General features: G+C 41.5%; 1 protein-coding gene across 1 annotated transcript in view; it reads left to right on the forward strand.

Moving 5' to 3' along the window:
* The first annotated feature begins 3660 nt into the window (after positions 1-3660).
* GYPC (glycophorin C (Gerbich blood group)) overlaps positions 3661-24847 on the forward strand; it is a 44740-nt gene continuing 23553 nt past the window's right edge. The window contains exon 1 of the mRNA XM_060774149.2: positions 3661-3904. Coding sequence (XP_060630132.1) covers positions 3871-3904 — 34 coding nt within the window. The 5' untranslated portion in view covers positions 3661-3870. The remainder of the gene's footprint in view (positions 3905-24847) is intronic.

A 24847-nucleotide genomic window follows, 5' to 3' on the forward strand; every position in this document is an offset into this window, starting at 1 on the left:
TTATGAGACCTACATTTAAAAAACCATCCCTGAACCTCTCTCTAATGGACAATAGGCCTGGGTAACAACGCAAAAATTTGTTTCTAAAATCGATTTGTATTTGGGGGGTTTTTTTGTTTCGATATTTAAAATAATTACAAAATTTTCCTTTTAAAAAGTTCGATATTTACGAAATTTCGTAAATGGTAAAAAATTAACGAATCGATTTCCGAAACAATAATGAATCGATTCGTTAATGACGGACGCAACCGCGAAATACGCTAAAAAACCTCCAAAAACTTCTGAAGCTTCCCTCTCCCTCTGTTCTTGACTGTTGGTGTGATATTATAATTTTTTTTCACTAATTAAACCATAAAACTGGCCCAGACATGCGGAAATAATAACGAAACGACCTCAGAACAATAACGAAACGAATACAATAACGAAATACGAAGCATTTACAAAACGTGTTTAAAAATTTGTTTTTTTAATGATTGCTCCAGAATGGTTCGTTATCGTTTTGTAATTAAAAAATTAACGAATTATTAACGAATTACGAATTAACGAAACGAAACCGCCCAGGCCTAATGGACAACTATCGGACAGTGTCCAACCTCCCCTTTCTGAGCAAGGTTTATCTATTTGGATCCATTTCAATCTGGTTTCAGTCTTGATTATGGAAGAGAGACAGCTTTTGTCACCTTGGGGATGACCTATGCAGAGAACTAGACAGGGAGAGTGTGTCCCTGTTGGTTCTCCTGAATCTCTCAGTAGCTTTCAATACCATTGACCACAGTATCCTTCTGGGTTATCTCACAGTGATGGTACTGGGAGGCATTGTTTTACAGTGGCTTCGGTTCTTCCTGGGGCACCCTACCCAGAAGGTGGTGCTGGAGGACTCCTGTTCAAACCCCTGGCCATTGACCTGTGGGGTTCCTCAGGATTCCATTTCGTCCCCCATGCTGTTCAACATATACATGAAACCGCTGGGAGAAGTCATCTGGAGTTTTAGAGTTGGGTGCCACCTATATGCAGATTATGCAAGACAGAGGTGCTCCTGGTCAGTCAGAAGGGAATAAGGATACAGCCTGTGTTGGATGGGGTCACACTCCCCTTGAAGACATAGGTCCACAGTTTGGGGGTCCTCCTTGTCTCAGTGCTGAACCTGGAGGCCCAGACATTTGCACTGGCCAGGAGGGCCTTTTCACAATTAAAACTTGTGCTCCAACTGTGCCTGTTCCTTGAGAAACCAGATCTGGCCATGGTGGTACATGCCTTAGTTACATCCCATCTGGATTACTGTAATGCACTTTATGTGGGGCTGCCTTTGAAGAGTTCTCAGAAACTTCAACTGGTCGAAAGAGATGCAGCCAGGTTGCTAACTGAGGCTGGCTACAGGGAGCGGACAACCCCCCCCCCCCCCCCCAATTGCAGTAGCTCCACTGGCTGCCAGTGGACAGTTCAAAGTGCTGGTTATGATCTTTAAAGCCCTAAATGGTTGAGACCAAGACTATCTGGCTGACCGCATCCCCTTGTATGAACCTGCCCAAGCCCTGAGATGTTCAGGAGAGGCCCTTCATTCAGTCCCACCTCCATCTCAAGCTCAGTTGGTGGGAACAAAAGAGTGAGCCTTCCTTCTTTGCCCATTGACTCTGGAACTCCCTGGCAAGGGAAATCAGAATGGCCTCCTGTTCTTCCAATGTTCTTCCAAACCTTTTTATTCAAACAGGCATTTAAAGATGAAGATGTTTAAGATCTAGTCAGGAGATGCTATAATTTTTAACTTTGAACATGTTTGATGAATTTTAACTGAATTTTAAAATACTTTTTCTGTATCATTCTGTTTTAATATTTGTATATTGTATATTTTCAATTGGATACCAATGCTTTTATGTCAAGCTGTTTTGAGCCCCCTTTGGTGAGATAAAGCAGGGTATAAATATAATAATCATCGTCGTCGTCATCATCATCATCATCATCATCATCTAAGCCAAATTCCACAAGGAATACCATAATATAATGAACAGAAAATTAGGCTCCAAAGAGACAGGATGCAGAACAAATACTACCATCAGCTTGAATGACCGGTAGACAACAGAGGCAAACAAATGTTAAACTAGGTAAACAAGGCTGTAGTCAATAGTATATTAAACCTCATCCATGCAGATAAAATGCACTGAGTGATTTCTAATGTATTTTCTGGCTCCATTGGAATGAGAATGTATTTTAAAGGATAAAATTGTCCCACATGCACAGAATTGTTAGTGGGTGCAAAATAAATAGTATTTCAAAATAGCCAAAGAACCAGATATATATTTTACATAAGGTGTGTGCAGGGGCAGCTCAACCATTACGCAAAGTAAGCATTTGCAGTATAGTTGATTTTGCCCAGGGGCGCTCTTGAGACACTCTTGGGGGAAAATAGACCTTGACATATGCGAGTTGTAGTTACTGGGATGTACAGTTCACCTACAATCAAAGAGCATTCTGAACTCTACCAATGATGGAACTGAACCAAATATGGCACACAAAACTCCCACGACAAACAGAAAATATATATCAGTGATTGGTTTGGGGGGGGGGGTGTCAAAATACTGTTTGCTTACCATTGAAAATTACCTAGGGCCCCCTCTGGGTGTGTGTCAGAAGTGACACACACATTTTACATAAGGTTAAGTAGATCACAGACTTCCCTTTCTGATTTCATAGCACAGGAGAATTTGGAACCAGCATTACTTCAGTTTGAAAGTGAGCCTCTAAACTGCAGCAATGCACACAAGATTTTTCTGCACTCTCTCTTACAAACACCTATAAAACCTGCTACATCAGAGGCAAAAGTGGAATGGGGACATATACAGCCAGCCTACTGAATCCACAGATTCTGGCATCCACAGCTTGAAAATGTTTTCTTAAAAATCCATTTTTACCATTTTGCCATTTTACGACACAATTGTATATAGTAGGATTTGAGCATCCATAGATTTTAGGATCCATGGGTGGACCCTGGACCAAGCCCCAGCAGATTCTAAGAGCCCTTTGTAATACTTTTTACCCTCTCAATGCAGAGGCCCCAGTGGCACAATGTGTTAAACCCTTGTGCTGGCAAGACTGAAGACCAACAGATCAGAGGTTCAAATCCAAGGAGAGCTGGATGAGCTCACTGTCATCTCCAGTTCCCCATGCAAGGACATGAGAGAAGGCTCCCACAAGAATAATAAAACATCAAAAACATCCAGGAGTCCACTGGGCAATGTTGTTGCAGATGGTCAATTCTCTCACACCAGAAATGACTTGCAGTTTCTCAAGTCACTTCTGACATAAAAAAACCCTTAATAAAAACAAAACAAAAGACAAGGACATTTTCCCCTGTGTCTCTATAAAGAAATCCTGCTGCAATAAAGCAGCAAAATAATAGTCCATTTTAATTCCTCCCCTTGATTTGATAAAACCAGCATCCCTTCCACCTTAAAGTTCACTGTTGTTTATGTTGTGTTTTATGTTATGTTTTATGTTGCTGTACAAGATGCATTTAGCTTTTAATTTGGAGTAAGGCTGTATTTGCTTCAACTTATTGCTTGCTGAATGTGGAAAGGTCCTCGCTGGCTGGGAACAGGAAAAAGAAAAGTAAAAAACAGTTAGTGCTTATCTAAAAACTGGAGCCCCTCCCCTCCTCATATGAGTTGGAGAGGCCAAACGGAATGACACATGGGCTGTTTCCTTTTCCAGTGGTAAATGGTCAAGAACCAGAGAAGAGACATCCGAACAAGAGCGGCTTTCTCCTGGTTTCTCCCCAGCCCTTCCAGCTGTTCTGCTTCACCCAACTTTGGACTGCGGCTAGGAAAGCAAGACTGTACAAAAAGGGAGGGGGGCACTTTTCTGAATGCATAAAGAATGAATTCCTATAACAGTTCAACATCTGCTCCGCGTGAGTACTCATTATCAATTCCCCCTCCCACGGTAGTACTGTAACGGCAACTGTACAACCCTTAAGGTTAATGTTAATTTGTTTAAAAGAACTATTTTAAAAGAAACTTTGTATGCAGAGATCTCCTTTCTAAAGGCTGTTCTTCAAACTTTGCTTCCTTTCTTTCCTACATTTAGCAGTGTGGGAGGGTTTAAGCAAAAAGAATGAAAGCATGTGTGTAGAAGTTAAAGCAAGGATCCAAAGACAACAGTCATTTTCATCGATTTTAACTCTAGGTAAAAAAGTTTTGAATCTGTTACAGAGAAAATGTAGCTGAAACTAGAATGAATTAATTGCATTTCTTTTGTTTATTCATTTTTTACTGACTTTCAGATAACTGTTTGCTAGTTTTGCCTCTTACACACACTCTCTGCTTCTCTCATGGGACATTTTACTACTTCACTCATATACAGACAGGGAACTATCTCTGTGTAACATGAGAACCAAGCCGTAAACTGTCAGCCTATATTTAGCCACAATGCATTTTTGTTTTCACAACCTTTGCAAAGCAGGCCTATGAGAATGGAATGGGGAGGGAGCATATTTCCTGTTTCCGTAGTTGCATATTTTTCAGTGAAAAGTTATACTATGATAGATGTTAGAGTGGGGAGAACTAGGATAGGTGAATATGAAAAAGAAGCAACAAACTTTCTACTGTAAAGTTTATGAATTCTTTGAGAACTGAGAAGTTAGTATAAGTTTCCAACAGTGTTACCAAAGTGGATTCCAAGCTAGAGATCATATTGTGAATATGGGAAAGCCTGAAATTTGGTGAGAACACATTTGGTAATATTACAACAGAATTAATAATGGCACAGTCATATTTATCATGTGTTCATTTAGCATGGTGCAATAAATATATAGCTGCATTTTCAAACCTTCCTAAGAAAAAATGCCCCAAGGGCCTTACAATCTAAAATGAACAGGGAGGAAAACAAGCAGAAAAGGAAGTACAGTAAGTCAGAAATGTAGCAAAGGATAAATTGAGCATTGCTCATTCACTGTGTCATGGATCTTGTACAAAGTGGACAGCTGTTCCATTAACCAACAGCCTTTGTTCCAAATGTTTGACATAAAAGAGTTCTTAGAAAATTGGAGAAATCAGTTCTTAGATAATTGGTAAATTTTGAGAACAGGTTTTCTGGGCACAAATGAGGAGAAAGAGGCAAACACGTGTGTCTTTCTTCTCCTCATTTTATTTTAAGCACACTTCCAATCCAAATAGTTACATGGTAGGCTGCTGAAAACATAAGGTATACATAAATGGCCTATACTGTGTAATGATGAGCAGTTTCAAAAGAACTCCACATAAAAGTATATAATGTTTCTAATTTTGCTTGGAAAGATTTTTAAAATGTACTGTAATTACTTTTACAAAAATGCAGAAACCAAAATAATAATTTCTCATTTCCCCTTCCCTCTTCCTCTGACTGTTTTAATTATTGTAGCCCCATCTTATTTGCCATGTCTGCATTTGACTAAGGCTCCTTCTACACCACCCTATATTCCAGAATCTGATCCCAGATCATCTGATTTAAACTGGATTATACGAGTCTCTACTGCCAGACATTCTGGGATAAGAAGATAATATGGCAGTGGTTCTCAACCTGTGGGTCCCCAAGTGTTTTGGCCCTCAACTCCCAGAAATCCTAACAACTGGTAAACTGGCTGGGATTTCTGGGAGTTGTAGGCCAAAACACCTGGGGATCCACAGGTTGAGAGCCACTGTAATATGGGATATAGGGGCCTAAGAGCATAGAAAACACTTTAATATGCCACTGACAGCCTTTGTACAGATTAGCCATGTATGTATAAGCAAATGGTGCTATATGTGTGATGGCTTGGATCTTACAAGCAGAACTTTGAACAGTCCCTTCTTCATTGGCTTTTGTGTCTTTTTATGGACTACAGCTTCTAGAACCTGGAATGCCCACTGGTTGGGAGACTCTGGGCCTTGCAATAAATCTCCTTTAAATTACTGAGTGGAAGTGTGCAGAACCTGTGCATGCAGGTCAAAGGCACACCTAAATGTGCACAATAGGAGAGTCACCCTCAAAGCACCACATTTTCAGGAGGCACATCTAGGTGCTAAGACAGAGAAAAGGGAAATGTTTTTGAACTTCATCCTATGTTCTTAGGGTCTATGGAAATGAAATTAGATTCTAGTGGCTTTCTGTGTCCGTTGCATAGCAAAAAGATGGAATGTCCAATCTGAATCAAAGTTTTTTTTAAATTCATAATGTAGAGTAAGTCTTATTGTGCGCCTTCAAGTAATTTCCAACTTCTGTTGATTCTAAGGTGATCCTATTGTGCAGTTTTCAGAAGTTGAGAGTGTGTGATTTACCCAGGGACACCCAATGGATTTCTATGTCAGAATGAGGATTAGAACCATTGTCTCCAGAGTTGTAGTACAAGACTTAAAACACAATGGCACACTGCATTATCCATATGCTTACCACTTAGACCTTGGACTTTTCAAACATGTCAGTGGGAGAAAGAAACATTGGCCTACCACAGGATGGGCACAGCACAGTTGCAATATCTCATGTAGGCCACACAATAAGATATTATTGCTGCAGCTCTTAACCAGCCTGCATGAGTATTTTCTAAACAAGGCAGGTGTCTTGTCACTACGGAAAGTCTCAGAATCAGCAAAACATCTTTTAAACAGATTGAAGTGGCAGCAGCACCAGCATTATCCGTCCTTTCTGCCAATCTGACACTAAAGTTTGCTTACAATAATTTTAAGAAAACCTAAACAACATACATATTATTTGGGGTCAGTTTAATGACCTCAAAAATCATTAAATTGACTCCAAATTAAAATCAGTTAAAATATAGCTATTAAAAATAGCAAATAGACAAGACAGTAGAATTGTTTAATGTCATTTCCCTCACACAATATATTTATTATATTTATTTATAATAAATTGATAGCTGTTATCTTTGTTTACAGTAAATTGATAATACTTGCACAATGGCCCATTGCTCTAGAGCAGTAAAATTATTATATTTATTTCTAATGGGCTGCACTCTACTATTTAACAAATGACTCATTTTTCAAATTCAGTAGTAGATATATGTTACCCAAAGAGAAAAAGGAAGGATTTGTGGAATGATTGATTTGCAACCAGGAACTCAACAGACCCTGCTAATGAAACATCTGCCATATCAAGCCAACAGACAGCAAAATAGAAATCCTTCTTAATGAAGTTACTCTAAGAAACCTCAGTAATTACTGTCATTGAATATATACTCAGTGGAGACCACATGTCCATTGGGTCAGCTGCCTGTTTTTTGGATGAAGGTACGTGGGCTTTCAGAAAAGCCAGACTGCGTTGAGTATTGTAATCCCTACAGCAGCCAAATTTTCACATAATTTGTTCTCCAACATATGTTTCACCACAGGGATCCAGTGAATTAAAATGAACAATTCTGCAGTAAAATGTTGTCAGTTTAATATTTCTGTGCAGCCTTAACGTTGTAATGCAATTTCCACTGCTGCCACCTCTCTTTCCTCACTCTCATTTCTGGAGTGTCTGATTCCCCAGTAAACTCTGTTTCAGTTTGTTATCAGCAGCTGCCTCCTGAAGACTTTTTGGTCGTTAATGTGGAGTGTCTTGAGAGTGATAATGCATGATGTCATAAACTACTAATGATGAATCCCATATTTAACATATATTTGGTCCGAGTTAATTTATTTTGGCTCTATTAAAAGGTGTCTACCTGGAAAGCCCTCAAACGGTAGCAGTGTAGCCTTGGATGAGATCACACACTATGTACCTTCTCTTTCAAACCTCAGAGAGGGAAGTAGTGAGCTCTACTGAGGAATTAGACATATTTATTTCTTTGACTTTTTGTTTCTCTAATATCTACATCTGTTTCTTAAAAACAGAAACAACCCATTTTTTCTATAAATCATAGAATCATAATTAGAATACATTACAAATACCATTGAATCCAACCTCTGCCATGCAGGAATACACAATCACAGTGCTCCCAACAGATGGCTGTCTAGATTCTGTTTAAAATCTCCAAAGAAGGAGACATTCCAAAGTAGCCTATTTCACTATTGCACACACTTACTATCAGGAAGTTCTCCCTAAAGTTTAGAACTTCTCTTTTCTTATAATTTGAATCCAGCCAAGCAGGCATGTAGCCGGGGGGGGGGGGGGGGGGGGGGGGGGGGGGCTTGAGGGGCTTCAGCCCCCCCCCCCCCCCCCGCCGAAATTCTCATGGTGGTTTGCAAAAAGGCCTTACTGGTGCATTATTTAAACTGTTATGTTTATTCATATCATGATCTGATCACCATACTCAATATATCCCATATGCATGGGGGTATTGGGGTAACAGTACAAAAGGTTTGCTAGGCTAGACCCTCTTTCACTCAGACTCAGCCCCCCCCCCCCAAAACTCAACCCCGCGAAACACCCCTGAAAAATCTTTAGCCCCCCCCCCCCCAAAACGAAATCCTGGCTACGGGCCTGCAGCCAATCCTCAAAAATCAGGTCATTGTAAATTATCTGATGACTGTAATGAGTATTGTTCAAAATGTAAATCCTTCTCAGCTCCAGTATCAACCTAACTATAGTATTTCAAAAAAAAAAAAAAAAAAGCAAAACAAAAAACCCATGCCTGCATACTATTTACATATGCTATAGATAGCAAAATACAAAGCTGGATCATATTGAGTCAATCAATTGTTTTCTCTAAATTGTGGTTTTTTAAGATCTATATTCCTAGATATCAGTCCGTAACTCAGACCATTTTTGACTGCTGGTCATGATAACATAAGATGATAGAGACTCCAGTCCAATATAAAATGATTCTTGTTTTGAAAAACTAAACTCAATGGTGCTGCCTTTTCAAAATGTTAGCAATGCTCTAGGGCCCCAGACAGACTCCTTCCTATCATTTGGTTGGTAAAGCTCAGGTCAGTATAATTTACTTTTCTCATAGGTGTCAGCACCTATCATGTGACTGTATGGAAGTTATGCAGCCTTTATTTTGGGTCTCCTATCTGAAAGGGATGTACTATCGCAAGATTGCCTAGGATGTTCAGTTTTGCTATTTAGTCTCCCAACAATGCCAGTCTCTTTATTCAGTATTCCCAAGCCATCTACTGCACAGCAAACCAGACAATTTGTGAAGATCATCATGTTAGTTTTCTTTATTGCCATTTTTTGTACATTTTTTTCTAAAGCCAGCTCAGTCAGCCTCCTATCTTCTTAGAACACTAATAGGATGATGTGATGGTGGACTTATCATTTTGAAGTTTGCTCTGGGAGATGTGGCCTCAGTGATAATCTGAAATAGTCATTAACGTTCTACAGTTGGTTGGAAGGGATAAGAAGCAGGAAAAGTATTCAACATCTAAATATTTCTCAGCAAATGTCCTCTGTTTTCTCCCACCAAGTCCTTACAGGAGTCTGTCTTTAGCAGTGTATGCACTTTTTGCATCTCCTTTCCTCCCAAGGTATTATAGAAGCTTTATCAGCAGGAAGGGAAGGGAAAGGAAGTAAGTTATGGTCACAAGGGAGGAAAACATAAATCTTTCTTTTTCAGCTTATAGCCTGGAGCTTTGTGTGTATATGTATGCAGAGGATTTTTGTTGTTGTTGTTATAAAGTCACTTCCTCTCTCAAAAGACCTCATGCCCTCCACACTCCTTGTCCACAACTCTCGTGTTTGCAGATGTCTCAGTGGATTTTGCTTTCTGAATTTCAAATAAATACAGGAGTTTAATCTCATGCACCTTGGTTCATGAGCTGTGGGTTTAAATAAGGCTGTGAAGTGTGTGTGTGTTTAGTTGCCACTAGGGATTTGCCTTTGGTATATGGATACATATACACCAGTGGCATCTCTGTGCTACTTTTTTGCTGGGGAAAGTCAGACAACGGGAGGAACATACACAGCTCAGAGCATAGATAGATGCAGGGCAGGCTAGAGAAGGCATAAAAGGCAAAAGCTCCCCCTGGGGTATGTTGCTTCACCTCTTTGTAAACACCAGCTTCCTTCCTGTTGTGTGCTTAGCTCAGCAGTTGCCAAAGTTCCTGCATGTAACAAAATCAGATGGCAGAGAGCCATGGGCTACAGTACCAGCTCCAGTGCTGTGTCTATTAGGCCTGTGCGGTTTCGTTCGTTAATTCGTTATTTCGTTATTAATTCGTTATTTTTACCACATCCGACGTGATTTCAAAACACATTTTCAAACCCGGAAGGGTTTAAAAATATCGAAACAGCAGCCCCATATATTTTACGAGCTTCAGCTCGTGTCGTTAATGGGATGGAGGCTGCTGAGTGCTGCTGGTGCCTGGGAGCCAATCCGGCGCTCCCAAGCACCCCAGCAGTGCACCGCCCCTGCCTGTTGGGCGCCCGGCCCGCGCGCGCTCACCCTTACAACCGGCCTCCGCGCGCCATCCAATCGGCTCCGGCTCCTGCGCCCTCCTGCTCCTCCTCCTCCTCCTGGCACTTCCTGCAACACAGCTGGGAGGAGGAGGAGGAGGAGGAGGAGGAGGGCGCAGGAGCCGGAGCCGATTGGATGGCGCGCGGAGGCCGGTTGTAAGGGTGAGCGCGCGCGCGCCATCCAATCGGCTCCGGCTCCTGCGCCCTCCTCCTCCTCCTCCTCCTCCTCCTGGCACTTCCTGCAACACAGCTGGGAGGAGGAGGAGGAGGAGGAGGAGGAGGAGGGCACAGGAGCCGGAGCCGATTGGATGGCGCGCGCGCGCTCACCCTTACAACCGGCCTCCGCGCGCCATCCAATCGGCTCCGGCTCCTGCGCCCTCCTGCTCCTCCTCCTCCTCCTGGCACTTCCTGCAACACAGCTGAGAGGAGGAGGAGGAGGAGGAGGGCGCAGGAGCCGGAGCCGATTGGATGGCGCACGGAGGCCGGTTGTGTGAGTTTTCAGGGCTGTATGAGTGTACTGTATGACCATGTTCCAGAAGCATTCTCTCCTGACATTTTGCCCACATCTATGGCAGGCATCCTCAGAGGTCTGTTGGAAACTAGGCAAATGGAGTTTATCTATGGAATGTCCAGGGTGGGAGAAATGAAAGCCATTCAATGCTAATCAAGGTGACCATTACTGCAACATTCACACTTACAAAATGTTTTGTAAATATTTACGAAATTTCGTAAATAACAAAACATTTTTTGGAAAGTTTTGTAAATATTTTAAATATCGAAACAAAAAAACACCCCAATTACAAATCGATTTTAGAAACAAATTTTTTCTTGATCAAACAGGCCTAGTGTCTATCTAGTCCCTACATAATCCTCACTACATTCCCCTGGAGCTGAATGTTCTTTTGAGCCCTCCCCCAAGGGAACAAATTTCCTTTTTACTTTAACATATAGCATGTTATTTTCTCCATCACTTAAGTAGCAAAAACCTAAATGTACATGCAATACTTTTAAAAAAAAATCTGACCATTTCAGATCCTCTGCTGATGCTATATTTCTGCAGTCATTTCTGCTGTCTCCATAAAGAAGAGTGACAAGAATAAGATGTTCTATTTGGATGTTAGGTTCCTTAATCAGTGCTTTGTTGATTTGAGGAGTTATGAGGCCACTGGCAAATAACCGACTTTAAAAAGATGAAATCCTGAGATACAGAGACTCTTTTTTTTTTAAAAAAAAAAAAAAGTTATGCTATCAGAGAGAGGGGCTGTAAAAAACATGATGAGCATTGTTTGCCATCTTTTCCTGAAAGCTCTTGTCTTTCCTCTGACAGCTACAATTTCATAGTGTTGTAAATGGATGGTTCTCCCCATGCTTTCTCCTGCCAGGATGGCTTGCCATGCAGTGACACTTTGACCCATGCAGTCATGCTAAATCAATGGGATAAAGGATGTCTCCTTTTGTATAAGAAACGGAATGACTGGTACTTTGGATCAACCGGTCAATTCACAGCACACATTTTTGCCTGTTTCTATATTGCAATCTAATTATGAGTTTCATGCAGACACACGCTAGCAATATTTACAAATACAGTATTTTGGTGTCTACACATTTGGCTCGGCATGTGTTAGTCATCCCTCTTTTGTTGCAAATAATTGTGACTTCAAAAAAAGAAATTGACAAGTCTAGGTTGTGAATGTTTACTGAAGCTAGAATTGTAAAGAGCAAAGAGTTAAACAGCCCTTTTCCAAACATATAAATGGAAAACTGCATATTTTAATATCTAAAATGTTTTTTAACCGAAAACTAATTTTGGTCTAGCAAAATGTATTTTGGGGTATATTAAACACCATTACACTTGTTTAAAACAAAACCATGGACTTCAACTAAATGTTGTAGATGTAATGCAAGTAATACTTACAGTATATGATGTAAAGTAATTACTCCCTTTTTGACTGGAGGTACAGCAATATACTGAACAAGCCCTATGAGGAGTGGCTTAAAGAGTTGAGAATGTTTAGTCTGCAGGAGAGGAGACATGATAGCCATGTATAAATATGCAAGGTTAAGTCATAGGGAGGACTTCGCTGGAGACTAGGGTACGGAACAATAGCTTCAAACTACAGGAAAGCAGATTTCACCTGAACATTAGGAAGAACTTCCTAACTGTAACAGCTGTTCAGCTGTGGAACTCTGCCCTGGGGTGTGGTGGAGGTTCCTTCTTTGGAGGCTTTTAAGCAGAGGCTGGATGGCTGGCTATCTGTTGGGCATGCTTTGACTGCGATTTTCCTGCTTCTTGGCAGGGGGTTGAACTGGTTCATGACATCTCTTCCAACTCTATGATTCTATGATTCCATGATTTTGTAGTTTTAAAGGTTTTGTGTTTGTAAATGCAAATGTTATTTTAAATTACAGTGTGGGAGAAGTGTGTGGAAAAACATTGCACAGCACCAGTACAAAAATAATTCTGCCACACTGTGAGGATTATTCAAGATCTACTCAATTTCACCACTCACCTCAATGACTGTTTTTCACTAGCCTAGACTTAGGCTGTTTCCAGACTGATGAGTAAGCCTTCTTATTTGCATGCTTTTAGCTACTATGAAACTAAATTCAGAGACAAAGGCACTGTGCTATTGGCCAAGAAGAGCACAAAAGAAGCAACTTTAGTTGGAAACAGTTGCGTTTGTAGTTGTAGGATCTCAAGCCCCATCTCAAGCCCCATCAAACCCCAATGCAATTTAACTGCATTGAAATTCATTATATGAGTCTACACTGATTTATTTATTATTATTTATTTCCTTTACTTATACCCCGCCCTTCTCACCCCGGGGGGGACTCAGGGCGGCTTACAGTGGGGGCACAATTAGATGCCCAAAACAATTCACAAGCAATACAAATACAAACAATTCAACAATTAATTAAAACATCAGTACATAATAAAATAATAAAAACAGTCTCATGCTCAGGGTTCAGAGTCCATATATCCATTCCATTCAATTTGTCCTTGTCTATCATCAGATCCTTCAGTTAGCTGTCAGAATGACCAAAGGCTTGATCCCAGATCCAGGTCTTCAGTTTTTTCCTAAATGCCAAAATGGAAGATGACGATCTAATCTCCCCGGGGAGTGAGTTCCACAGGTGGGGGGCCACCACTGAGAAGGCCCTGCTCCTCGTCCCCGCCAGCCTCACTTGTGACAGTGGCGGGGTCGAGAGCAGGGCCTCCCCAGAAGATCTTAAGCTTCGAGGTGGGACGTAGAGGGAGATTCGTTCAGACAAATACACTGGGCCGGAACCGTATAGGGTTTTGTAGGTCAAAACCAGCACTTTGAATTGTGCTCGGAATTGGATCGGCAGCCAGTGGAGCTGACGCAACAGGGGGGTTGTATGCTCCCTGTACGTCGCTCCAGTGAGCAATCTGGCTGCTTCTCGCTGGACTAGTTGTAGTTTCCGAGCAGTCTTCAAAGGCAACCCCACGTAGAGTGCGTTGCAGTAATCCAGCCGGGATGTGACAAGAGCGTGGACCACCGTGGCCAGATCTGGCTTCTCAAGGTACGGGCGCGGCTGGCGCACAAGTTTTAATTGTGCGAAAGCTCTCCTGGCCACCGCTGAGACCTGGGGTTCCAGGCTCAGCGATGAGTCCAGGATCACTCCCAAGCTGCGAACCTGTGTCTTCAGGGGGAGTGTAACCCCGTCTAACACAGGCTGTAACCCTATACCCTGTTCGGCCTTACACTCCCCCTGATCATATAATGCAGTTTCAAACAACATTATATGGTAGTGTAGATGAGACCTCTTTCAGACAGATACTAGACTACCCTCATATTGTTTCTTAGTTGTCATCAGTGATGGCCCTATGAATGAGAGGCCCTCCAAAAGACCAGGTTATCAACTGCCCTTCTCAAGTCTTTCAAGCTCATAGCTGTGGCTTTCTTGATTCAGTTAATCCTTCTGTAATGCAGCCCTCCACTTTTCATACCGACTTTCAATTTGCTCAATACTATTGTCTTTTCCAGTGAGCTACATAATCTCATAAGATGCCAAAAGTATGTCAGCCTCAGTTTAGCCATTTTGGGTTTGGGTGAAAGTTCGGGACTTAATTATTTTGGAACCAGCCATTTGTATTTCTGCAGTTCACAATGTCTATAAAACCTGCCTCCAGGATCTCATTTCAAAGGAGTTGGGTTTTTTCCCCTTTCAGTATTATTCAATATCTAAATCTTCATACCCATTCATAGAAATCAGACGTATAAATATTGCCACATCTACCTTGGCACTACTTTCCTGTGGTGGTGATGTTGAGTGCTCCAGAAAATTATGAGGCTATGCTGCTAGGGTCTCTCATGTCTGACAGCCTTTTTCTGAAAAGCCAAACTGAACATGCCAAACAGTAATGGGAGGCAGCAGGAATAAGAGATGACATTGCTGTGGTTCATAGAATAGAAACTGGGAATCTCATAAGAAAAGAAATTAAGGTTCTCTTTAAAAGACTATAGCAATGTACTCAAGATATTTCCCTTTAGCAGGCCCCTTAGATTAGTTTTGTTCTGGATTGTAGGGAGTATATAAACATGTGCCAGGAGTTAGTACCAGGCAGGAGATAAGGAAGAAGATCCAAATAATGAGGAAGTACCCAATTATCAAGGTAGATTTTGAACTAAAGTAATTCAAAGCTCATTTTTATGCTAAAATCAAGCCCAGGGAAGATATTTAGTGTGTTACTGTCTCTTCCCACTGATTATTATGAAATATAACACAGATACACATGTGCAGAGATATATTAACTTTTAACAATTTTGCTGCTGTTACACTAGTTTTATGTAACTTTAGAAAATATTTCCTGGCACCTCTTTTCTGTGTAGACAAAAATAAAGAGAGTTGGACACCTCTCTGTGTATTTTTCATTGAACTTGGCACACTGGACAAAAGAACCACAAACCACAAAGAATTTTTGACATTAACACTAGGTAAGGATCTCTCGGGGGTGACTGAAGGAGTTGACACTATGTAGTCAGTGACAAAAGTGACCCACACTTGAATGCTTTTTACCTTGAAGTTCTATGGTGAGACTGTCCACTTAACTGTCCACAAAGGCAGATTAGATTAGTTGCTGGTTTTGTTGATGAAGTAATCATAGTAGCCATTCCCCAATCTGTTTTTGTTGACATCAATAGATATCATCAATGCATATTTACTCGAATATTGGCCTCATTGATTTCCTGGATAGGGTACATATAAAATTGCACCCTAAACCTACCGGCTGTTAGGAATTGTGGAAGTTGGAGTCCAAGACACCTGGAAGGCCCAAGCTTGCTCATGCCTGATCTAGATCAAACTTCCCCAACATGACAAACTTTAACTACTGATGGATTATCTGTGGGTTAACCTGGCATGATGTCAGTTTTAGTTCACCCACAAACGTATGCTTTTTGTAAAATAAAAAAGACTTTTCAAATAACCCAGGTAACACCAGGTACCCAATCTAGTTTACGGTAAGAACCAGCCCAAACTTGCATACAGAGAGTAAAACAATCACTTTTTTCAGTGTTCACATTTTTTCAGGCAATGATTTCCCTTTCAGAGTGCTCTGTATTTCAATTGCTGTTCTATTGATCTGCAGGATAGTATTGATATCTCATGTCACTCTGTGCACTACAGTTTTAATTATGGTGCATTGTTATTTGCTTAATGGTTATGCCACCCTGGAGACTTTAAACTAAATAGCAGTATATTAATTCACAAAATGTAAATAAGTAAATAAATATGGCTTCCCTTTTACAGCTTTTCATGTAAAATATCCCACTGTTCAATTTCTTGACCACGTAAGTGCACTGACCAAACCCCATTACCTGGTATTCAAAGAGCATTCTTTAAATATTCTGAATATGTGAGTAAAAATTGCTAGAGCAGAAGAGCAGCGTGCTAATGGTTACTTGTAACTGCACTGCTTAAAGGGCTGGTCCCAAGAAAAGTGCTTGTCCCTAACCATTTGCTGCTAGTTCAGGGAAAGTTTTGAGAAAAAGAAGAAACAGTTGTAGCTAATGATGTTGTAGCTAATGGTTTTAATGTTGGTCCTTGGCACATTGAGATACAAAATAATTGCTGGTTCCCCATATCAGATAGCTTAGGAAGCACTGGTTCATAACATTAGGAGAGAGGAAGAGAGAAAGAAAGATAAATAATTGCCATATCAGAAGACTGGAAAGCGGGAGGGGGGGGGGAAGCCTTGGGAATAATAATGGTAATAGATTATTTCCTTTTCATTCCATAACCACAAGTTTCACAGCCCTGCATTGTCTCAATTACTGACCAGTTCAAGTTGGTGCAAAGATAAAGTTTTATAAGGGGGGGGGGGAGCTAGGACCTTGAAATTGGCCATTTTCAGCTAGTATCTGGAGAAAAAACAAAGCAGGCACAGGAGCCACTTGGTCAGTCTTAGAATATGGTGGGAGATGTCATGTGTTTCTATCTAAATTGTAGACATTATTTCTGCATGTCCTTCAAATAATTTTTCTTATACTAATATTATGCAACTCTCTGTCTTACTTTGTCATCTTTTTTGTTTTTGTTTTTTTGGATGATGCAGTTTTTCTTTTTTGGCAATGTGTTTGTGTCCACTCCAGATTCATTCCACCCACCCCATTCCTTTCTGCCTCCAGAGTCTCGTAATCCACACATCCTGTTTATGGGGTGTGTAAGCCAAGGGTGATTCCAGCTGAACTGTTCTGCTTGTTCAGAACAAATCAAGCTTTTGCACTTTGGTAGCAGCTGATTTTTGGTCACAGGACTTGTGAAGCAACAGTCTTGGTGGCATGCTTGCTTGAACAGCTTCCTGCCGGGGCAAAGGCATGCTGGATGAGGCTTAGGCAAGGGGAACAGCCAAATAGGGTTGATGTGTGGAAATGGCTGAAATGAAAGGAAGCATCCTGAGGCAAAGGTCTTTCTCTTCTCTTAGAGGCTTGTCTTTCCCTGAAAGAGAAGGGCTGTGTTTTCTGTCTTGTACCATTAACAACATTATTCAAGCAGCAAGTGAATCTTGTGCTGTGTTTTGTAGCTTCCCTTCCTCCCTGCCCCAGGCAGTAATTGAGGAGATGAAATTATGAATTCCATGTATCTTCTCCATGGTATTGCTTCACAGGGAAGGTCTTTCCTGAATCAATGAGGTAGCATTTACTAGACAAGCTTTGCCCCTTCTCCTCTTTTTTACACAACACACAGACCGATGCTGTGACTTACACGTCCTGACAGCTGCCTAGAGGTGACCAATCAGAGCATGGAGAGGTGAAACAGTAGCTTGCCTGTCTGAAGTGCGACATGACTATTTTTGTCAGATGGGTAATTGTAGCTATCTCCGGGCGTCTGCTGCACATGTCCTGTAATTAAAGATCCTGCTGGTTATTAATTCTACCAGAGCTATTCTTTTTTCTTCCTTGTAGCACAAAAGAAACTTAACTTTTTTTCTACCAAGGAAAAGACAAAAAAGACAACCAGTGTAAGATCAATGCAAAAAGGTGAGTATCTGAAAAGTCTGGAATCCAATGTATATATCCGTCTGTTTGAACAAATAAATATTTCCAAACTCACTAAATTCAGGACAACATAATAGTAGTGGTTCCCAAACTTTGATCCTCCAGGTGTTTTGGACTTTGGCTTCCCGCTCCTGATTGTTAACCACATAGGCTAGGGCTTCTGGGAGTTGAAGTTCAAAGCACCGAAGTTTGGGAACCACTGAAAAAATGTAAAGCCTGATAAGCACATAGGAAGTTCCAGGCTGATCAGATCACAAGGTAATCTAATCCAACATTATGTTCATTTAGTTGCCAACTGGTTGCCTGAAGTTCACAAGCAGGCAGGGCATGAATGTGAAAGCACACTTCCTCAAGCATTTCCAAGAAGTTGTTATAAAGGACTATATTCAGTAGCCCAGTGATACTTTTATTACCCTCTAGCTATCTTGATTTTGCAGAGATGGTCTTTAGAAGTTCAGGCAAAAAATGAGTTTGTACTCATATCAGCAGTGAAGAGAGGAGAAGTGGAAGAGAATTTTGCCTTTCTTAGTAGGCGCAGGTAAACATAAGCTGCTGCAGCCTATTCTGACTTTCATGTGGTTCTTCCCCATTAATGGCTTTTGGCATCGTGACCAGACTATGGGGTTTCTTGGAGACATGAGTCCCAGTTTGCATGCTGGAGAGTATGGTATAGGTTGAGTATCCCTTTTCCCAACTGCGTGGATCCAGGAGTTTTGAATTTCATATTTTTTGAATTTTGGTATACCTGTACTTGTATATACATACATAATGAGATATCTTGGAGATGAACCCCAAGACTAAAAATGAAATTCAATTAAATTTCTAATACAGCTTATGCACATACCCCTACAGTAATTTTATACTTAATATTATAATAATGTTGTGCTAAAATAAAATGTGTGTACATCGAAGCATCAGAAAACAAAGGTGCCATTCTCTCAGCCACCCATGTGAACTATTTTGGATTTTGGACTATGTCTGATTTTGGATTTCTGGATAAAGAATGGTGGTAACTTGGTATGTAGATACAAGTTCGGTTTTTGTAAACAATTTCCACTTCAGAAAATTGTTTGCTGCTCTGGAGATAATGTGAGCTGGTAAATGAAGTCAAAGCAACAGCAATATTAATTAAACACTTTGGAAAGGGTGGTGTTAATTGGGACTTAACCAGTGACAACTCAAATTAAAATCAATTTAAAATCTATAACTTCAAACTGATTGTTTTTTCATGCCATACGTAACAAAAAAATCATTTCTCCCAATATTTCTACTTAATTAAAAGCTCTCAAAAGGCTGATCAGTGCTGCTACAGCTAAATGCCATTAGGCTTAACTCAGAGGAAGGCTGCCTTGATGTGGCTTAAGTCAAGAGAAAACCTTGATGCTGAATTAGGTTCTCCCCCGATGTAGGAGCATTCAAAAAACCTGGGCTGGTTCCTAAGCAGAACCAGCCATTTTATGTTTCCTGGGCAAAGGCTCCAAAAAATATGGGATGGCAGCCATCTGTCATTCCATCCCCCACCCCCTATTATGACTTACACCAATGGTGACACCTTACCTACCTTTTTCTAGGTAGCCTGGGTGCCATCAGCCAGACCACCCACTCATTTAGGGTAAAAGGCAGGGAGCTCCCACCCCTTCCAACCTCCTTAGTGAGTAGATGCTCTGGCTGACATCACCAGAAGGTTGTTGGGGTATCTCAGCTGGCAACAGCCACAGCATTGAGTGTGTGTGTATGGGGAGGGGTGTGTTCCTATAGGGAGGCTGTGTAATGGTATAGAACTCTGTTTAGCACAGCTGAACAGTCGAGATTCCCTGTAGCCTCCAAGGTGGCTCAAGGTGTCTGAATTGGGCAGCCAAGTGGACCGGATCTGGCGTCTGAGCTGCTGAATCAGCTGTACTTCAATGTTCTGTGTAGAAGCACACCTGGGCATCCGTTACCCAGCTTAGTCTTCCAAGCTCAAAACTGTGGATTAAAAATGGAATATCCTATAATGTGGCCTTTCTCTTTTTTAATTGTTATTGTTGTTGTGAGCTTTCAAGTTATTTCTGAATTATGAGTACTCTAAGGTGAACTTATCACAGTATTTTCATGGCAGGATTTGTTCAGGGGGGATTTGATTTTGTCTTCCTCTAAGCCTGAGAAAGTGTTGCATGCCCAAGGTTACTACTGCTTCCATTTTATTAAGTATTATTAACTTTTCCAATGAGTCACATCTTAAATCCAGTCTTGGGGGAGGGGGGTATATAGATTCAATAGATAGGTACTGATAGATAGGGCTAACTACTAAAGTCTTTATTTAGACATCCTCTGAGGAATGTTCCTACTTGATATGCTCTAATATCCATTCTTTTGCCCTTTTTGTAGTCCTTGATATCTGTAGAACTCCTCAAATGAGATGGTTTTCTTCCTATCAGCTTTCTTCACTGTCCAGCTTTCACAGCAAAGCATAGAAATTGAAACTAATGTTGCCTGGATGTTTCTGACTTTGGTATTTACTGATTAGGCTTGTTTGATCAAAAAAAAAAAGGTTCAAAACACGTTTCTGATATAGGGAGCACTGGCAATTCGATTTTGAAATGATTTCTGAAATTTTCTGGAAAAAAAAGATCGGAAATATCAAAAATTTCCCAATTTCTTCGTTAATGGCATGTGTCTTGGCAACCCTCCGTGAACTCCCCTGTTTTTGACATTTTTGTCCCTGACCGGGATTCAAACTGGGGAGGCTTTTGTTTCCAAGGCGGGAGCTCTGCCAGTAGGCTATTTTGCTACCATTGGTTTGCATGGGAGAATAGGAACCTTTATCTTCTCTCGATCTTTGCACTGTTTCTTTGTATGAATGTGGGTGCGAGAGCCTCTCTCTCACTCTCCAGCAGTCAGAGGTTGTGAAGTCTGCTGGAATCTAGGCAAGTGAGGACTATATCTCTCTGGAATGACCAGGGTGGGAGAAAGAACTCTTGTCTGGTGGAAGCAAGTGTGAATGTTGCAATTGTTCACCTTGATTAACATTGAATGGCCTCATAGCTTCAAAGCCTGGCTGCTTCCTGCCTGGGGAATCCTTTGTTGGGAGGTGTCAGCTGGCCCTGATTGTTTCCTGTCTGGAATTCCCCTGTTTTTTGAGTGTTGCTCTTTATTTACTGTGCTGATTTTGGAGATTTTTTTAAATACTAGTAGCCAGATTTAGTTGAAAAGTAGTTGTTCTACTCCAGAAACTTTGTGTAGCACAAACTCTGTGTGTGTGTGGAGAGCCATGGAGCTCCCCTTTTGTGGTGGACACATGCTATCTTTATTGCAGGGAAAGGGTTTATTGCAGGGAAAGGCTTTGCTGCCTTCTCTTTAACACCTTTGTAGATTCACTTTATTTTATACTAGCTTGGGGACCCGGCGTTGCCCGGGTTATTAGAGAAAGTGGGTAATGGTGGTTCTGTATGCCAAGTTTGGTCTTTATTGGTCTTTGGATAACGGCTGCATTATTTTCAGGAAGTGAGTGAAGGTACTTGAAGTCCCATCATCCATGGGCCATCCTCCTACAAACAGCAGCAGGATATAGAGTGGGTCATGGGGGCTCTGTGTGCCAAGTTTGGTCTTTATCAGTCATTAGATGAGGTGGCAGTGGTGTCAGTAAGTGAGTGAAGGTATTGCAAGTCCCATCATCCAAAGTCCATCCCCTTTCAAACTGCAGCAGGATGTAGAGTGGATCATGGGGGCTCTGTGTGCCAAGTGTGGTCTTGATTGGTCATTAGAAGAGGGTTGCAGCAGTCTTGGGAAGGGAGTGGAGATACTTGAAGTCCCATCATCCATGGTCTGTCCTCCTCCAAACTGCAGCAGGATGTAGTGTGGGTCATTGGAGCTCCATGTGCCAAGTTTAGTCTTGATTAGTCATTGGCGAGGGTCTCAGTGGTCTCAGGAAGTGAGCAAAGGTACTGCAAGTCCCATCATCCATCTCCAAAGTTTTCCAAACAACACCAGGACGTAAAGTGGGTCATGAGAGGTCTATGTGCCAAGTTTGGTCTTGATCCGTCATTGGATGAGGTTTGCAGAGGTCTCAGAATGTGAGTGAAGGTACTGGAAGTTCCATCATCCATGGTCCACCCTTCTCCAAAACTGCAGCAGGATGTAGAGTGGGTCATGGGGGCTCTGTGTGCCAACGTTGGTCTTGATTGGCCATTAGATGAGTTTTGCAGCAGTCTTGGGTAGTGGAGGTGCTTGAAGTCCATCATCCATGGTCTGTCGTCCCCCAAACTGCTCCAGGATGTAGAGTGGGTCATTGAAGCTCCATGTGCCAAGTTTAGTCTTGATGAGTCATTGGCGAGGGTCTCAGTGGTCTCAGGAAGTGAGTGAAGTCACTGCAAGTCCCATCATCCATTGTCAAATTCTTCCAAACCGCACCAGGATGTAGAGTGAGTTATGCAGGCTCTCTGTGTAAATTGTGGTCCTGATCCATCATCGTTGGCAGTTGTAATGGTCTTAGGAAGGGAGTGCAGGTATTGGAAGTCCCATCGTCCATGGTGCATCCTCCTTCAAACTGCACTTGGATGTAGAATGCGTCATGGAGACTCAGTGTGCCAAGTTTGGTATTTATTGGTAATTGGATGAGGGTTGCAGTGGTATGAAGAATTGAGCAATGGTACTGCAAGTCCCATAATCCACGGTCCATTCCCAGCCAAACCACACCAGGACGTAAAGTGGGTCATGAGTGGTCTATGTGCGAAGTTTGGCCCTGATCAGTCATTGGATAAGGTTAACAGCGGTCTCAGAATGTGAGTGGTGGTACTGCAAGTCCCATCATCCATGGTTCATACTCCTCCAAACTGCAGTAGGATGTCAAGTGGGTCATGGGGGCTCTGTGTGCCTATTTCGGTCTGTATTGGGAGTGTTCTGACCCAGCCCCCGGCCTTTCCTTTCCTCTCTTTGTCATCTCGGAATGTTGGATTTGAGGCTGTCCAATCAGAGACCATATGCAAATTTCCTTCTGTCATGTCCCCGTTTCTGCCATGAACCCTCTTCTCCACCAGGGGCTCCTATTGAAGCTGCCCAATCAGAGACCATATGCAAATAGCACCACAGCGGCAGCCAATCAGAACGCTGGCACATACACTTCCGCCCTCCACACTTCCTCTGTCCTTCCCATACAAACACTCTTCTTTATTATATATATAGATATAGATATAGATTTAGACAAAGACTGCTGCTGAACCATCTCGGCTAATGAGCAGCAAACCTCCCATGGTTATTTTGATTTTCAGAACCATTAAGCAAGTAACTTTGGCAAAGCCTAAACAAACAGTTTTAAAATCTCGCAGTGTCCCTTCCCTGGTGAGTGGCAATGCAAAGAGGGATCAGGTGGGTGTGGCTAAGCACAGCTCTTCTTGAAGGCCAAGTCCCCAGTGGTAGAGATTGCAAAAGGTCCTGTAGTTTAACAGCAAGACCTTTTGCAATCTCTACCACTGGGGACGTGGCCTTCAAGAAGAGCTGTGCTGCTTAGCCACACCCACCTCGTCCCTCTTTGCATTGCTGTCACGTGCCAGGAAACGGAAACCGCGAGATTTTAAAACCATTTGTTTAGGCTTTGCCAAAGTTGCTTAATGGTTCTGAAAATCAAAATAACTGTGGGAGACATCCGAAAATAATTCCGAAAAATGGGTAAATGGTTCAAATTCGGAATTGCTCCTCCCACTATTCCTGCATGGTTCAAAATTGGGTCAAAAGTCCAAATTCAGCTAGTTTTTCCGAATTTTAGGTTTTTTCGAACCAAACTTAACAACTCTATTACTGATATGTCTTTACAGCTGAGGATTTTGTGTAGTTCCTTCATGACAGTATAAGTACTGAGAATGAATATTGTTCCATTTCTATCTGGGGAAAGAACAATTCAGCTAAACTTGATTTAAAGAAACAGATGAACTGAATGTTTTTCTTGTAGTGTATAATTATTGTTGTTCTTAAATATTTATTTAATATCTGACATTATCCCCAGGGCAAGAAACAATATTTTGAAGCTGTTTGTGTATGTGTGTGCCTCTGCCTTCCAATTGCCTGTTGCAACATCTTAGTTAAACATATCATCTATATTAATTTGCTCAATAATAGTTTATTCTAGAGTATTAAATATCATTCAGATAGAAAGGTTTTGTGACATTTTCTAGAAAATACTTGGAGAAAAATATTTCATAACTCTGAACTGAAAAATAAAAACATCTTCCTACATATGCCTGTTATATAGCCAAATCTGGAATAATCAATAATGGGCTTGTGTAGCTTGATGATGATGATGATGATGATGATGATGATGGTCCTGATGGTCCCCAAGGGGATTCAGTATGGTTTCCAACATAGGTACGTATTGCACTTTCATACAGACATATCAAATATTCATTAAAATAATTAAAACACAAAACATTATACTATATAATAGACATACATATGTAAATTAAAAGTCAGTTCAGCACTAATTTCCATCAGGCAAGTTCAGTTATCAATGGCCAGAGCTCCAGAGTGGGCCTCGATAACTATGATAGACTAGGGCCCAGGCAGTGGGTAAGGTGCAAACATGGTCCTGGTGTTATTTCCAAGGCCTGCTGTGCAGCTGTAAGGGGGTTGGGCCAATGGGAAAACATAGAGCTGGAGAAGTGGGTAAAGTACAGAAACAGGGCTCTAACTAATAGCCCTAACTATTCATTACTAGGGCCTTCTAAATAGCTATAAGAGGGCTGGACCAGAGCTAGTACAATGAGGTAGCAGGGGGCAAGGGAAGTGGGTAGATGTGCTTCTGTGATGTTTCACATATCTATAAACACAGTTTATCATGTATCTTTGGCTCATGATATGTGGTGACAAGGTAGCATTGTGCTCTATGGAACTCAAGTTGTGTGCAGGCCTTCACGAAAATGATATTTTAGCTGTTCAGGGTGCTAATCACAGAATCCAGTGGTTTATGGCAACCCTACGAATGAGACCTCTGTGAACTTCATCAACAG

The sequence above is a fragment of the Anolis sagrei genome, chromosome 1, assembly GCF_037176765.1.
Source record: "Anolis sagrei isolate rAnoSag1 chromosome 1, rAnoSag1.mat, whole genome shotgun sequence".
In the NCBI taxonomy this organism is placed as follows: domain Eukaryota; kingdom Metazoa; phylum Chordata; class Lepidosauria; order Squamata; family Dactyloidae; genus Anolis; species Anolis sagrei.